The following is a 16673-nucleotide window of genomic DNA, read 5'->3' as shown; positions in this document are numbered from 1 at the left end:
ACCGGCAGGCTGTGACTGATAAGCACATGTGTGTACTCACTGTAGATGGCAACCGAGTAGAGGCACTGTTAGACTCTGGTAGCTTGGTGACACTTATAAAAGCTGAGCTGGTGAACCCCTTGCGGCGTGAGGGGAAAACTGTTGGTGTGACCTGCATACATGGGGATACTCGATATTATGTTACTGCCGAGGTGAACATCGAGACACCATGTGGTTCTGCTATAGTTTCTGTAGGTTTGGTACATGGTCTGATGTACGATGCAATATATGGGAGAGACTTTGCTCACTTCTGGAAGTTGTGGGAAAGCCGTTTTGTTCCAGAGGTGAACAACCCCGATCCATTTGAGAAGGTTGTCGATGTAGTGGAGGAGGGAGTTTCTTCTGAGTCAGAGTTATTCCCTTTTTCTACTATGATTGGCGAACTAGAGAATGCGGAGTGTGACGGTGGCCCGCCAACTGATGTGCCTCCCATTGAGGTGGGAAGTGTTGTTGGGCCAGGTGATCGTCTGCCTGATTTAGAGGTCAGAAGAGAGGTCTTTGCCATGGAGCAGTTGAATGACCCTACTTTGGTAAAAGCCAGGGAGAATGTAAAAGTAGTTGATGGTAAACCCGTAGACCCTGATAGTCCTTTGTCCTATCCCCACATGGCAATGTGGCAGGATTTGTTATATCAGGTGACTAAGAAGGGGAAAGATGTTGTGGAACAACTAATAGTTCCCAAAGCCTACAGAAGAACAGTGTTGGATCTGGCCCATGGTCATATACCGGCAGGCCATCTAGGGGTAGAGAAAACCACTGAGCGAATAATGCAGAGGTTTTTCTGGCCCAGGCTTCATAAAGAGGTATCTGACTTTTGCGCATCCTGCCCTGAGTGTCAGTATCATGCTCCTAGGCCACATTTTAAGGGTCCACTAGTTCCATTGCCTATCATAGAGGTGCCATTTGAAAAAATAGCGATGGATTTGGTTGGACCCTTAATGAAGTCTGCCAGGGGACACCAGTATATTCTGGTCATAATGGATTACGCTACCAGGTACCCGGAAGCGATCCCGTTGCGCAATACGTCAACCAAGACCATTGCCAGAGAGCTAGTTCATGTCTTTAGCAGGCTGGGTATACCTAAGGAGATACTAACTGACCAGGGTACACCGTTTATGTCCAAAGTCATGAAAGAGTTATGCCGCCTTTTCAAAATCGAACAGTTAAGAACTTCGGTTTATCACCCCCAAACCGATGGGCTGGTCGAGAGGTTTAACAAGATGTTAAAACACATGCTTAGGAAAGTGGTCGACAAGGATGGTAGGGATTGGGACTACTTATTGCCGTATTTATTGTTGGTCATAAGAGAAGTTCCCCAGTAGTCCACCGGGTTTTCACCCTTCGACTTGTTGTATGGGAGACACCCAAGGGGGTTACTAGACATTGCCAAAGAGACATGGGAGGGGCAGTCTAGTCCTTACAAAACGGTGATTGAGTATGTTTCTCAAATGCAGGAGAGAATTGCTGCGGTAGTGCCGATAGTGAGAGAGCACCTGGAACAGGCTCAACAGGCACAGCAGAGGGTATACAACTGCAATGCTCGGTTACGCAGCTTTGCTCCTGGGGACAGAGTGTTAGTATTGGTTCCCACTGTGGAAAATAAACTTTTGGCTAAATGGCAAGGGCCCTTTGAAATCTTAGAAAGAGTGGGGCAGGTCAATTACAAAGTTTACCAGCCAGGGAAAAGAAAGCCGGAACAGATATACCATATAAATCTGTTAAAGCCCTGGAAAGATAGAACGGTACTGTCGGCCGTCCGAGACCCTCCAGTAAGTCCAGGGCCCTTAGTTCCCGAAGTGACAGTGGCAAAAACCCTGTTGGCAATTCAACAACAAGAGGTCAAGGAGTTTCTGGTTAGAAATAGGGTGCTGTTCTCTGACGTACCTGGGAAAACCTCGGTCATTAAACATGACATCATCACTGACCCAGGGGTTAAAGTTAATCTAAAGCCCTATAGGTTACCAGAAGCACAAAGAGAATCGGTGTCGAAAGAAATTAAAAATATGCTAGAGTTAGGGGTTATTGAAGAATCACATAGTGAATGGTCAAGTCCCATTGTGTTGTTTCCAAAGCCCGATGGGAGTGTGCGTTTCTGCAATGACTTCCAAAAGTTGAACAGTGTTTCAAAATTCGATGCCTACCCGATGCCAAGAGTGGATGAACTGATTGAGAGACTAGGGACGGCAAGGTATTTAACCACTCTTGATCTAACCAAAGGGTATTGGCAAGTACCGTTAACCGAGAGCGCCAAACAAAAGACAGCTTTTTCAGCACCAGAGGGCTTGTTTCAGTACAAGATGTTGCCCTTCGGGCTACATGGGGCACCTGCTACCTTCCAAAGAATGATGGACAGGATTCTAAGGCCCCATAGACAGTATGCGGCTGCTTATCTGGATGACGTGGTCGTTCATAGTCCTGATTGGCAGTCTCACTTACCCAGGGTACAAGCAGTGTTGGACTCCATCTATAAGGCAGGTTTGACAGCCAACCCAAAAAAGTGTTGTCTAGGCATGGAGGAAGTAAAATATCTGGGATACACCATTGGCAGAGGCCTGATAAAGCCTCAGCTCAATAAAGTTGAGGCCATATAAAACTGGCCACGGCCTCTGAATAAGAAGCAGGTGAGAGCCTTCTTGGGAATTACGGGGTACTACAGGAGGTTTATACCCAACTTTGCCACCATGGCAGTCCCACTGACTGACCTGACCAAAGGCAAACAAAAAGTCATGGTAGAATGGAGTCCTGAGGCAGAGAAAGCTTTTCAGGAGTTGAAAGTAGCGTTGTGTTCCCAACCAGTCCTGATGACTCCTAATTTTGAAAGGGAATTCATAGTACAAACCAATGCATCAGAAGTAGGTATAGGAGCGGTCCTGTCCCAGAACAAGGAGGGTGAGGAACACCCTATTTTCTATCTTAGCAGAAAGTTGAATGTACATGAGAGAAACTATGCCACAGTGGAGAAGGAGGCGTTGGCCATAAAGTGGGCGTTAGAGGCTCTCAGGTACTACTTGGTCGGAAGAAAGTTCAAATTGATCACTGACCATGCCCCTCTGAAGTGGATGTCTGAAAATAAGGACAGTAATGCGAGAATTACAAGATGGTTCTTGGCGTTACAAACTTTTACATTTTCAGTGGAACACAGGCCAGGAAGCCAGCTGGCCAATGCTGACGCGTTGTCACGAGTTCATTGTTTGGGGGCTTCAGTTGTTCCGCCCCACAGGTCGAAACAAAGGGGGGGATATGTGATAGGATCACTGGTAAAGTGGTCTATGGCAGGTACATTTGTCCCAGATTCCTGTCTTTTGTGTTTTAAACCCCCAGTAGAAAGCCTGCAGTGTAGCAGGCTTGAGTTTCGGCTTTTAGAAAAGCCGGTTTGGGACCTGGGGGTTGTGGGTGAGAGGAGACGGAGGGCTCCACCCATGGCCACTCCAGGTTTTGGTTCTCGCAGCCTGGTAACAGGCATGTTAGTTTTCCACCTGAGAGTGGCCAATATAAGCCTAGTGTGTTTAGGGCTGAGTGTCTCACCTGGGAGAGCAGGCAGGGTTTGCTCAGAGACACTTGAAAAACCTATTTGTGAGTACTGTGCTGTGCTTTGTTGCTGGCGAGGGCATTAGGCCCTGCCAGGTTCTGGTAGTGAGGGAACTACCTGTGAAGTTAGTACCCTGATAGGGCTAGGATTTATATTTATGTTTTCTTTATATTTCTATCATTGTACAATAAAGACTGGCGCCGACCAGCTTGTACTTGCATCCAGACTGGTGTGCTGCTTCCCTGCTGCTGTGTGTGTGTGTAAGGAAGGAGTCCTCTACCCAGGAGAGGGACCCCCTAACCTAACTGTGTCACAGTTATATTTATCTTTCTTACTGTAACAGCATAGAAATGAAAGACAAAATCATGTAGCATTATTCTGTATGTATACAGTGGAACCGAGAGGGTGTAGGGTGGGTACACACAGATTAGCCAGGGACTTGGGCCTGTCTGAAAGTCCTTGTCAGTCGAGGGAAGAAGAGCAACTCCCCCACTGTCGGCACGCTGCTGCACACATTACTATAGATGGTGAATATGCTAAGCAGGCCACTCCCTAAGATTGACCATGCCACAAGTTATCATTGAGGCCTGCCAGATATCTCGGTGGCCCTGTATGTATAGACTAAAGTAAAAACATCTTTAAATGAAGACAAGTTGTACTGGGCAGATAAGATGTATTTGACTCATGTTTGAGTGTTGATTTGAAGTCCTAGTCAAACTTATAAAAGAAAGTTGTGTTGTAAAATAACTATGAACCATCAATACATCCAATATGTTATTCTGCATACAGTGTACGGACAGCTGCACAGTACTATTTTATTTTGTATGCTGAATGTAATAGTTATTTAGTGCTCTTATTTTATATGTATGGAAACTGAACCACTTCTCTGTTTCGATATAATTCTAAGGGGTAAATTTACTAAGAATTGTGTCTGGCCGAGTTATAAACACGCTGGGCATCGCAGGGACACGAGTGAGTGTTTCCCAATCAAACACACAAATTTACTAAGAATCATGTTTGCCTGAATCGTGTTTTTTCCGATGGTGTATGGAATATGTCCAGTCATATTTGGACTGAAAATAATATACCTGCCTGTGAGCTACTGTACATATTTAGCAGCAGCATTGCACAGATCAGTGCAATCTGTGCAATGCTTCTGTCTTCTATTCTGTAATTAAAGGGTTATATTAAGTACAAACATGGTGTGGGGGTTCCACCCAAAAGCATAACCAGCCCTGGACTCCTGAGACCGTTCTGGAACAGGAAAATTGGGGCAAAACCAATGTGGGGTTCCCCCTATTTTCCTATAACCAGCAACGGGCCTTACCAGTCGGGGTGGTAATGGCACAGCAGGGGGGACACCGTGTGGGGTCCTACTGCCAATCCATTCTGCAGCCACATATTTGCAAAATAATGGGTGTTTTGGGGGGTATCTGCAAATGTTAAGCATCCCCTGGATGTACCATGGAGAGACCACATCAGCTACTTCTATGAGGGCTGCTATGATTCCAAATTTACCAAGCTCTGGAATCTGAAGATGGCAAAAGCTGATGGTACTCTACGGGCTACTGCACTGCAAGTTTTTTTTCAGTGGGGGGTTCTCCCTGGCACCACCCAGTGATGCCTGCACCAGCCGCACATGTGCAGTAAGTGCACAGATGCCGAACCAGGAAGCAGAGTGATAGCGTCCAGCTCTTTGCCGGGATGAGCTGTCTCTTAGCGAGAGATTCTTCCTACAGTCGCATGAAAATTATCATGTTTACAGTTTGAATTTAGGCAATATTATCACATCCCATCCACATTTAAGAAGCGTGATATGATAAATGAAAATCAGCCAATTAGGCCCGTATTCAATTAGAGGTGAAAAGCGCAATTGGCTAAAAGTTGTCGCCGGTGCGCGGTTTTCTTCAGTTTCCGAAGTATCGCCCTATTCAGTTCCAGGACATTTCTTGCCTAGACGAAAACTCCATAGGCAAAAATAGGCAAAAAAGTTTCTCCATCAAAAGGCAGGAGAAAAGATGTGCAAAATCCCTATTTTTGAGCAATAAAGTGGAGACTTGGTTCAGAACCCTTTGGGCACCCCCCCTAATGACTAATTAGGCAAAGATAAATATAAATACCCCCTAAAAAAGCCATGTAAATTTTGGGGTGAAAATGCAAACAGTGTTTGAAAATTGGCCTAAAGTACTGGGACAGGTATTTTGGGGTGCTCTATGGATGGGACGGGTGTTTTTATGATTGCAGGAGGCTGCAGCAGGTGTAATTTTAACATCTTTTTATTTTGCACTTTACAAACCCCAAAATATACTAGTATCCATTTACATGTACCTGCAATTTAACTTCAGAAATAATTTTTCATAAAAGACATTACTTTATATCATTTTTCCACACTTATGCAAATATGCATATAACAGCCCTTTGACTCAAAATAAGATCCCTAATTACTTTTATTATGGCTAATAATACACTTCTATACTGATTCCCCGGGTGAGCTAGGCTTTATTTGGGGTACAGACTGATTTCCTCTTGACCTTTTCACCAGTTCAGCTATTTGCGAGCATCCGCCCATATTCGTTTTCGCCTGTATTACAATTGAATAGGGCGAAAAGCGGGTGCGCGCATTGAGTAAGAAGACAAAAACTTTGCCTCAAAACATGAGGCGAAAACATTGCGCTTTTTGCAATTCTCGCCTTTTCGACGCTAATTGAATCTGCCCCTATGTGGGAAAGAATGAATACTCTGGGCATATTGTTAATCTGTGCAGAGTTGACTGCAAAATGTGTTAATGTGTAAACCATTTCTTTTATATGCAGTAAATGCATTCTCTATTAAGCATCAGTTAAACTATATATAAATAAATGATAGTGGTGCGCTCTAGGACAATTTTTGTGTGGAAAGGTAGATCTAAAGTACTGAAGTCGCTTTCTTGCTGTAATCGGACTTTAAAGATGTCCTGCTAGTGCATTACACTATTGAATTCTATTGAATTAATGCGCTAGACCTAAGACAAAATGGCCGCGGTAGACGGCTCATGCGCGGTAATAATATGAAGACTCCGGAGTACACTCTAGTGTCAGGATTACATTTGATTATCATTGGTTATGACGCGCCTGTGCGCGCCTGCACGCGCGCCTGTGCACGCAACCCGGAAGTGCGGGTAGCCAACACCGGAGCCTCATTAATAATAATAATCATCTACCCTATATAAAAGGTGAAAAAGAGAAGGGTGAGCACCTTGATAAAGTCCGCACAACGGATGAAATGCGTTGGGCCACACCCCTTGCCTCTATATATATTTTTCAAAGAGAACTTTGCTACTTTATATGTAAATCAGTGACTTTTTTTGAACACAGTTTATGTATACTGTGGTTAGGATGCTGATTCACAGACTCCTCTGAGTCAGTTACTATATTTAATAAATCAGTTTTAACCAGACTGAAGTCTGTAGTATGTTCCACACAATCAGTACCCTCACAAGCATTTGAAAGAGCATCGGGAGAAGGAGAACCAGCAGGATTGATACACTGTTTTGGGTGAGTACAAGCCATTCTTACCTACCTGCACCATTGTGTTCACCATGATCCCTGATACTGTGCCAATATATTATATTTGAGGTGGAAGGCGAACAAGGAGATTTATGGTGACATCAAGTACCAATAAGAACACCCATCCTACAGACATCACAGATTAGAAATCTTGGGGACACGCTATCTTTGGGACTATCGAAAGATCCTTCTCCATAAGAGACAGCAGGATTTTTTGATTCCAAAACATTCCCGATTAGGGATAAGGAGTACATGTCATCTTTACAACTGCCTGACTAATATATTTATACACTTTTTAAGAACACCCTACCTACAGATCCAAGTCGGGACAAATTGTGTAATGCATTTTGTGTAATGCACTAGCAGGACATCTTTAAAGTCCGATTACAGCAAGAAAGCGACTTCAGTACTTTAGATCTACCTTTCCACACAAAAATTGTCCTAGAGCGCACCACTATCATTTATTTATATATACGCTTATTTAGAAGGTCGGGATACCTTTAGTAGTGGAGCAGCTAGGGACAATTTATAACAGGGATTGAGAGCGCTGTATACCCCCATCTGTAGATCAGTTAAACTATAAATATTTCAGCAGAAAAACTCCCCATCTGCAAAAAATACAAAAACAATTTGCAGAGAGAGGTAGAAAGCAACAACCAGTGTCAGGGGATTAGCAATAAGATATATTTGCAATGTTTTTTTAAAAGTATACAGTGTAAATGGATATTTGGGTAACCAGACAGGAAAATACACTGAAGGCAGCCAATAGAAAAAGATAATTGCCCCATATGGTAATTTACACATATTTGTACATTGTCTACACATACACATTAAAGCTTTGTATTTTGTCATTTAATAAATTATGTACAATTTTGTTACTCATTGATATACTGTAAGAACATAACCTTTTGCTCTAGTGAATGCATGTAATATGTTTATTGTGTCATTGCAGCTGACCAGACCAACCCTTGTAAGTTTATGGCATGTGATGAATTTTCAGAATGTTTAGTAAATTCTTGGACAAAAGAAGCAGCCTGTATTTGTAAGCCTGGTTTCAGAAGTATTGATGGACTGCCCTGCCACAGTATCTGTGATCTGGAACCCAATCATTGTTCTGAAGGTGAAAAATGTGAAATCGTAGCTGGAAAAGGAGCAGTTTGCAGGTAACAATCATGTAATGGCTTTAACTTTCTCATACTGCTACATGATGTGTGATGATATGTGCTTCAGTACAGATTTGATGCTTATGCTTTAAAGTGGTGTGATAATTGGCATTATAACAGAATGCCTCAGATGCACTACAACATAAATGTCTGTAGAGTAAATGGTATGCAGTTCAAACAACTTTCTATAATATTATTTATATATTCAAGTATCACTACTAGGCAGGGATGTAACTAGATGTTGTGGGCCCTATAGCAAAATCTTGTAAAGGCCCCATATAGCAACCAATGGTGAAGGTCACCTACAGTATACATATGGGCCTGTAGAAGCTTCACCCCATTACTATAATAGTTATCTATTTGCTACTATCTTTCTTATTAGGTAAGTCTGCTGTGTGATTATTTATAAATTGCTAGACTATAGGGGCCTATCCATTACATGATTTTTTGAACAATCCGAGCAAAAGCAGGAGATTTTGGTCGGATTGTTCAAAAAGTCGTCTAATGGATAGGCTGCAAACCTCCTGCGCCGCACACTCATGTGAATGACAAAAGGAGTATTTTGCCGTTGGAAAACACGCTGGTCAATTTCTGCATATTGCTGAACGACTTTAGAAAAGTCGTTCAGTGGATATGCAGTGAACGACCAACGGCGAACGACAAACAACTTTTTTTAATAAATATTCACTCCATTCATTAAAAATTTCCACTCCCTTGTCTCTTCAGCGACAATCCTTGGTCCTTGGTCTTTAAATATATCGTTCAAAAGTCTTTCATGTTTGTGAAAGATTTTTTGCATGAAAGACTTTTTGTTGACAGGAAAAGTCTTTTTACATTGTAATATAGTTGTCACGGCTACAGACTCTTGAGACTCCTGAGGAGAAACAGGCTTAATAGGTGGTACAAACTGAGGGGGTTTAAGGAATGACCTTCTCATGAAATAGCACCAGCACGCAATGTTACAAGTAAACAAGATGTATTCAAAGACAAGACTGTGCTGAAAAGTTCTAGATACTTAAGCATAAAGTCTCCATAAAGCAAAGTTCAGATTATCATAACAAGCAGGTGTCAGGATAGCCACGCAAGAACTAAAGTTCATATAGCACAAAGTTCATATCATACCAACTAACAGGTGTGGAGTTGAACTATGTGAGGTGACGAAGATATGGTATGGGACTGAGCCCCGAGACGTGACAAAGATCCGTTATGAAGTGGTGCGGGGTTGAGCCCTGAGACGTAACTGAAAATCCGGTATGGAGTGGTGCGGGGCTGAGCCCCGGGACGTGACTGAAATCCGGTATGGAGTTGAGCCCCAAGGTGCAAAGTAGATCCGGTATGAGAGGTGCTGGGGTTGAGCCCCTAAACGTGACGGAGGTCCGGCGTGGAAAGGTGCAGGGTTGAGCCCTGAAGTGCAGTGAAGATCCGGTATGGGATTGAGCCCCAAGATGTGATGGAGGTCCAATGTGAAGAGGTGCAGGGTTGAAGCCTGAGATGAGGCAGATGTCCGAAGTGAAGAAACTTTTATGATGCAGTTGACAACTGTTAGTTGAAGGTAAACATGAAGAGACCATGAAACAGCAGCAAAGCTAGGCTAGTAGTACAGTGGAGACTACCAGCAGAGTTAGGTTTAATATTGCAGCAGAGAGTTCAATAGCAGTGCTGGGATCTGTAGTGTCGTCAAGCATCTGTAGCAGAACCGGGCAAAGAGAGTCCACAGCATATATCAAGTACAGCGAGGATCTGGCAGGAGTCCAAGGAAGAACCTGAAGGTAACGTTGCACAGACAACAATGCTCAGTAAGTAACAGACTTTTATACCAGATGCATGAAATCCATTGGAAGTGTTAAAGCATGTGACCCAGACCAAGGAATAGAGGATCACTTTAACTCTCTGTATACTCCATGCGATACACGCCAGCAGCCCGGAAGGATACTCCAGCGACCACAACGGAACCTTGGCAAGTGTAATGTATCTTTAAACAGGGATACAGTTTGGGTTCTGACAATAGTATAGGCAGTTTCTTTATAAAATCAACAAGGGGAGCAAACACGTGAGCTTAAAATGTAAAAAAACTCTACTATAATTCTTGCTCACGTACATAAAAGATTAAAACAGCGGACTTAGCCCAAAGATCGAACCCTGTTGTCCAGCATCTGACTGAAGCTGTCATAGAAGTCTATGACAAAACATGTTGGGAGTGGCTTGGAACGTGAGGCATTGTGACGTGCCAATAATAATTTGGACAAAAACTTCACAGAGTGGTAATATTGGATCCCAGGTGACATACAAGGGGGTTGAGGTCCCAGTTGGACCTCTCGTTTGTGTACGCTAGGCAGAACTTTGACCTGGGGAGCGTGTACTGAGACTTCCACTGGATGGATTTGGTTGATAACTTCACAGAGTGGTAACATTGGTGCTGGGCAGAACTTTGATCCTGGGATGCTGGGCAGAACTTTGACCCAGGGAGCCTATTCTTGGCCTTCCACTGGATGGATTTGGATGAAAACTTCACAGAGGGGTGGCAATTGGACTAGGATGCCTAATGGAGCGGTTGGGGTCCTGTTGGACCTCATGACGGAGTGTGCCCGGCACAACTTTGAGCCAGGGAGCCTGTTCTGGGCCTTCCATTAGATGGATTTGGACGACATCACATATTAAAACTTAATAATTTGAAGATCCCACTTTTCTATTTCTGCTGCCAGGTATCAAAAAGTCAGGCTGATGGTAGTGGAATAATTAATCTGACAGCACGGTGGCACAGTGTGCATGTATTCTAGACTATTAGCTCCAATTGGGTAGGTACTGATGTGAGTGATTACATAGTATCAACTTAATGCATGATTTTGAACACTCATATCTAGATTTTGTTGGACATTTTAGTAAATTGGAGCTGGATTGTCAAACCTATTTGACCCCCCTAGACAAATTAAACCTGGGTTCATCATGTCATGATAGCATTGTAGATATCTGCACATTTTATGATTCAGTGAGATATTTCTCAATGATGCCAGTCTTGATGAGTATAGCAATGGATAGAGAAACATGTGAGTGAATTCTCCTTAATGTAGCAGACTCTCCAATTTCAATTTAATTGGGTATCTTTGGGATGAGTCAAATCCAGCAGTTTGAAAAAGAAAAACACCATTAATTAGTTTACACCAGCCAGTGGACACATTAAAATCAATGTCGGCCGTAATGCAGGTGTTGCTCCTTCCACACCTCGTTGGGTCCATGTCTCAGAAGAGCTTTGGATGTTTGAGGTCAAAAAGGGTAGCAGAATTTAGCATCCAGTTTATTAGATATTTAACAACCTTTTCTGTGAAGTGCAATGTGAGGGTGTAGGAATAGGCATTAAAGCAGGTGTTTTCTCACCTCTGTAATCGATCAGTGGGGGTGATTCAGTAATGGACAGAATTACAAAACTGCACACAAGCAGCTTTGCAATTTAGTCCTTGCAAATATGTAAATGCAGCAACAGGTATCTAACACCCCCTGCTGCACTTGCAATCCCAACACTACGACCGAGCTCGCAGGCTGGGATAACCTGGGCAGGGCCGCGGTCAGCTGAGTAAACCTCAGTTTACGCAGGCTGGCTGGCCTGCGTGGCAAGGAAACTGGGTCGATGGAGTAACTCCAATAGATAACATATTACAGCTTGTGTACCTTGCAAAGTCCTGACTTGGTCCATAGCTTGAAGATAATGGCTTGTGCTGAGTAAAATTTGGACCCCTGGGTTTCAGATCTCTAATGATTTATCAAAACTGAAAGAGGGCGGATACAGTAAGAGGTGTGAACAGGGCTGGCGACAGAAATCATGGGGTCCGTTACACCCATGTTTTTGGGGACTGTCCATTTTCGGGTCACCGGCAGGTGCAGGTCAGTCGGCTTGATAGTATTCCTTATGTATATGGTGGTTTTTCTGTAACAGGGAACCTCTAAAGAAATTGATCCTCCCTGGGCAGAAGGTGACTTCAGTCGGTATTAACTATTTACAGTATGTAGGAGATCACATGGTCCAAAAGGTGTCTGTTTGCATATAAATACTGTATAACCAATGTCTTCATCATATAACAGAGGTTCAACCAGATAATGCTTAGTAACAGAAGTTATGGTGCAGGGCAAAATGTGAACTTCCCTGATCAAACTTTTTTATATTATTATTAACCATTTAACTGACGTGGTCATATGAGATGCGAACGCAGCCAGCTGTGCTTCAGCTGACAAGGTGTCACCACACCACCCCGCTGTGTTTTTTAAGAGGAAATTTGCTCTACATATATGTAGAATGGATCTCCTCTGACTCCCCAGACTCTTCTGTGGACCCGGCAATTTCTACTGGGATTTGCCAGAAAAATCGTCAGTTAAGTAGTTAAACTGTATTTGCTAATTTGATATACCATTTTTATAATGATTTCTTTGGAATTGGTGTCTTAATGTGGATTAGTGTGGCCAGACTTTTTTCTAAGGATAATCTCCAGCTTTATTCAGCCTCACCCCCTCCCCCCCACACACTTTTTGTCTCTCCAGCTCTAGTACCTCCTGAACTTCTCCAGTCTCATCCCCTATGTGTCTCTACAGCCCTGCTGTGTCTCTCCAGATCCAGCCCAATTGTGTCTTTCCAGTCCTACCAGTGTCTCTCCAGGTCCAGCCCACAGTTCTATACCTTCTTCTTTTTATTCTGACTTCTCTTTGTGCCATGACTCCTCTGATTTTTAGTGATGTGGTATTACATCATGACTTCATACACACTGCACCGCAATAAACAATATAAAACTTTATTGCAGGAGGATTAAGTGACAGGGTTCCCTGGCCTCCTACATGCCTGCACCCAGTGGTTAACTGCAGCAGTGCAGACAGTGGTTAGAAATGTTTTTGCAGGATCAGAATGATTTATTTGTGGGCCCCTGAGTGGCCGGGCCCCTCTGAATCTCAAGGTCTAGTACAAGTGTCCCTACTGTACCAGCCTGTCATCAGGCCTGGGTGTGAACAGAGGGGTGCTTGGAATTCAACTAGCAGACACATTTTGACATGAACAGACTAAGTAGCAGCCCACCTCCTGCATGGGACAAGAGATTTTTAGAAAACAGGTGGCATACCTCCATAGTTTCTTTTGTCCTTTGTTTGTCATTATGGGCCTGATGCTAGAGTTAGGGGGAAATGTATTTATTTATGAACAGTTATTTATATAGTACAAACATATTATACACCACTCACTAAAAGGAGCAATTTGCTCCCGGAACAAACCATGGTGCATTGCAAGGGGTGCAAATACTGGGCAGCTTAGTTTTTACACTGAAATGAAGAATTAAGGTAGGGCACACCCATGTGCAGTTATAGACTCTGGGCACTAGAGTGGGCCCAGAGTCTATAGCGCATGCGCTGGTCACCAGGAAAATGGGCGCGGCGGCTATTTTCCCTGTACTACGCATGCGCTAACAATAGGAAAATGGCCACGGCGGGCCATTTTCCAGCCATTTTTTACAGCGCAGACACCGGCGTGGTACTCCGGAGATAATATGGGTGAAGGGTGTGCGGTGCGGGCCCCTATGTACACAGGGGCACGTGTGCCCCACACACCCTGCACCCATTATAAATACGCCCCTGGTCTCTGCACATTTAAATCTGCCTTACCTGCAGTGCAACATGGTTTAGCAAAGGTGCAAATTGCTCCTATTATTATTATTATTATTATTATTATTATTATTATTATTATCATTAGCTCCTAACTCTAAATCAGGCTCTTTACTGTACATCTGAATGGCAGTTTGTATACTTTTTTTTTTAGATACTTTCCTGTTCATGTTTTTCTCTTTATTGTCTGCAATTATTATTAATATCTCATAGCATTATCTGTTTAATTATATTTCATCTTAACTGCAGCATAGGTAAATCTATACCTACAGTGCAAACATTAGTATGTCATTGCCATTTTAATCTATTAAAATAAAATGAATTCTATTGGCTTACTATCTGTTTTATTAGGAAGAACAAGCAAATCCTCATATCTTGCTTTATATTATTTATTTACACAGGGGCTCCTCTCCTGACCTTTCTCCACAGCTGTCCTTTTTCATTTCAAAATTCCTAGTAATCTCTGTAATAAAAATACAACAAATGGCATATACAGCTCTTTAAACATTAATTGCAATGACTGGCACTGGTAAACAGACTTGATTCATAGAGAACAGTCAACTTAAAATGCCACAATAATCTATTTAATTATTTTTTTGTTTTTCATTATTTAATATATTTAAATCCTACCTGAATACTGAATGCATCCGGAGAAAAATAGTCATTTTATTATATCAGTACTATAAAATGTACGACATGATTATTTTATCCTAAGTGTTGACATTCAAAATGACATAGGGCCTGATTCAGAGATAGTTGCTAATGCATTCACTAGTACAACCGCTGTCTGAACAGCAGTTGCGGAAACAGTAAAATGCTAATCTCAGCCTTCCCCTTGTGCACCAGCGTGCAACGGAGCATAGAAGCACTGAGACACCCACTTTCAGACTCCATGGACTGTGCAACTGCCACAGCGGTTGTAAACATTCCACCATTGGATGCACCATCGGCACTTGCAGTAGCCTAGCATCTCAAGTACTTCCAAACATGGCCTCTGATGCTGTGGATGTACGATTGGGAATGCAGCCGCGATGGAAGACACGACCTTGACACTCCCATAACACACCCATGAGATGGCCTTTTTTGTGAATACTTTAGCTTACCTCCTTTTCTTTACGTACTTTAGCGCGTGGCAAAAAAAAGATCAACTGCGTAATCATTGGCATTGCGTCCGTCCCTGAATCAGGCCCATAATGCACAATGTTAATTGGGAACAGAGGTTATGCTATTTTCAAGCATAACGGATAGCCGCTGATAAAAGCAGAATCACTTTTCCCCTTGAAGCAATGTGCATTATTGTACAGATAAGAACAATAGGAAGTAATTCACCATATTCATAATCATACCTTCCAACATTTGCCGCTCCAGAGTCGGGACCTCCATGCGCCGAAGGCGCACGCGCCCAAAAAGGGGGCGTGGCATGATCGTAAAGGGGGCGTGGCCCAATGACATGCTCCGTTTACATCACTAATGGGGCGTGCCCAGCATCTCCAAGATGCTGGGCTGCCCCCGGGCTTCCTCCCATACTGTAAATAGATGCTGTGCGAATGCGCACAGCATCTTTTCTCACTCTGCATACCCACTGCTCTGCTATGCAGAGCAGCGTGTATGCTTCCCCCAACTGCCTCCCCACCGCGGGACACTGCAGCCCACGGGTGGGACAGCAGGACAGTCCCAGAAATACGGGACTGTCCCGCTGGAAGCGGGACAGTTGGGAGGTATGCATAATTCACAGTGGAACAGAAATGTGTTTTTCTTTCAGCGTGTGGCTTTTTGTTTTACTTAATTTTTTTTATTATGGGGTGATTTAGAGTTGGATACAAGTGTATTTGCACTCCTTAAATGCATATCTTATGCCAAATTTGCACACTATCTGACAATTGCAATAGGCAGATCAGGGGTGTTTATGTGCAATGTCAGTAAGGTAGGATAATGCAGATGCACAACAAGCATATCCTTTTGAGATGAGTCTTTAAATACATTCCCTGCCAAGCATAGATTCAAGGATGGAGTTTTCTAGTTGTTGCTGATGACTGATGCCTGTTTACTCCAGATGCTTTAATACACTACATTTATGGCTGCAGTTCCTATTAAATAGGGGGAATTGGTGACATCACAAACAGACCAACTGTAAGTGGTAATGGTGGCGGACACGCACACCCCACAGCCATGACCAGTCTGTGTAAACCAAGTAGTCCTCCATGTCAGAAGCCGGCTGCCAGGAACTCCCCTGCAAGGCATTCTGCAGAGTGAAGAGGTGGAAATGCCATTGTGGCAGTAAGTGCCACAAACACAGATTGTGTCAAAGGTGCTTGTTATGTGGGTAACACCCGTTCAGTTGCTGGAATGAGAGCATGCGAACATCACAAGAAGCAGTGTTGATTTAAGCAGCTGTGAATGTAGAAGCTCTGAGAGCTGCCAGTCAGCGTGGAAAGTAGTTGCCTAGCAACCTCAGCACACTCATCCCACTGAAAAAGGCAGATCACAGACAGAAGTGTAACAGTGCTACCAAAATTCTACGCACCGAAAGTGCCTTACTGACAAAATGGGCAGCCCCCCCTCAGAGGAATGGGGCAGAGGTGGGCGGAGCTGTGGATAATGTAGGTGTAGCTACTTCAAGGGCAGGGCTTCAATAGATGCATAAACCAGCTTAAAATTTCTCAAAGTTTGGGCTGTAGGTGTGGTTGTAATAACATGTCACTCTATCATATAATATATCAAATTTATACAAATACAGAAATAAAGGAGAGAAAACTGCTTTAAATT

General features: G+C 43.3%; 1 protein-coding gene across 3 annotated transcripts in view; it reads left to right on the top strand.

The window, feature by feature from the left end:
• The window catches only part of IMPG1 (interphotoreceptor matrix proteoglycan 1), a 316264-nt gene that overhangs the window by 252998 nt on the left and 46593 nt on the right, over positions 1 to 16673 (top strand). For all 3 annotated transcript variants that reach the window (XM_088471628.1, XM_088471631.1, XM_088471624.1), the window contains exon 13: positions 8066 to 8276. In XM_088471628.1, coding sequence (XP_088327754.1) covers positions 8066 to 8276 — 211 coding nt within the window. The remainder of the gene's footprint in view (positions 1 to 8065; positions 8277 to 16673) is intronic.

Source organism: Taudactylus pleione, unplaced genomic scaffold (genome assembly GCF_031769625.1).
Source record: "Taudactylus pleione unplaced genomic scaffold, aTauple2 ptg000015l, whole genome shotgun sequence".
In the NCBI taxonomy this organism is placed as follows: Eukaryota; Metazoa; Chordata; class Amphibia; order Anura; family Myobatrachidae; genus Taudactylus; species Taudactylus pleione.
Note: the sequence above shows the minus strand (reverse complement) of the source record. Positions and strands in the feature narration are given on the sequence as shown.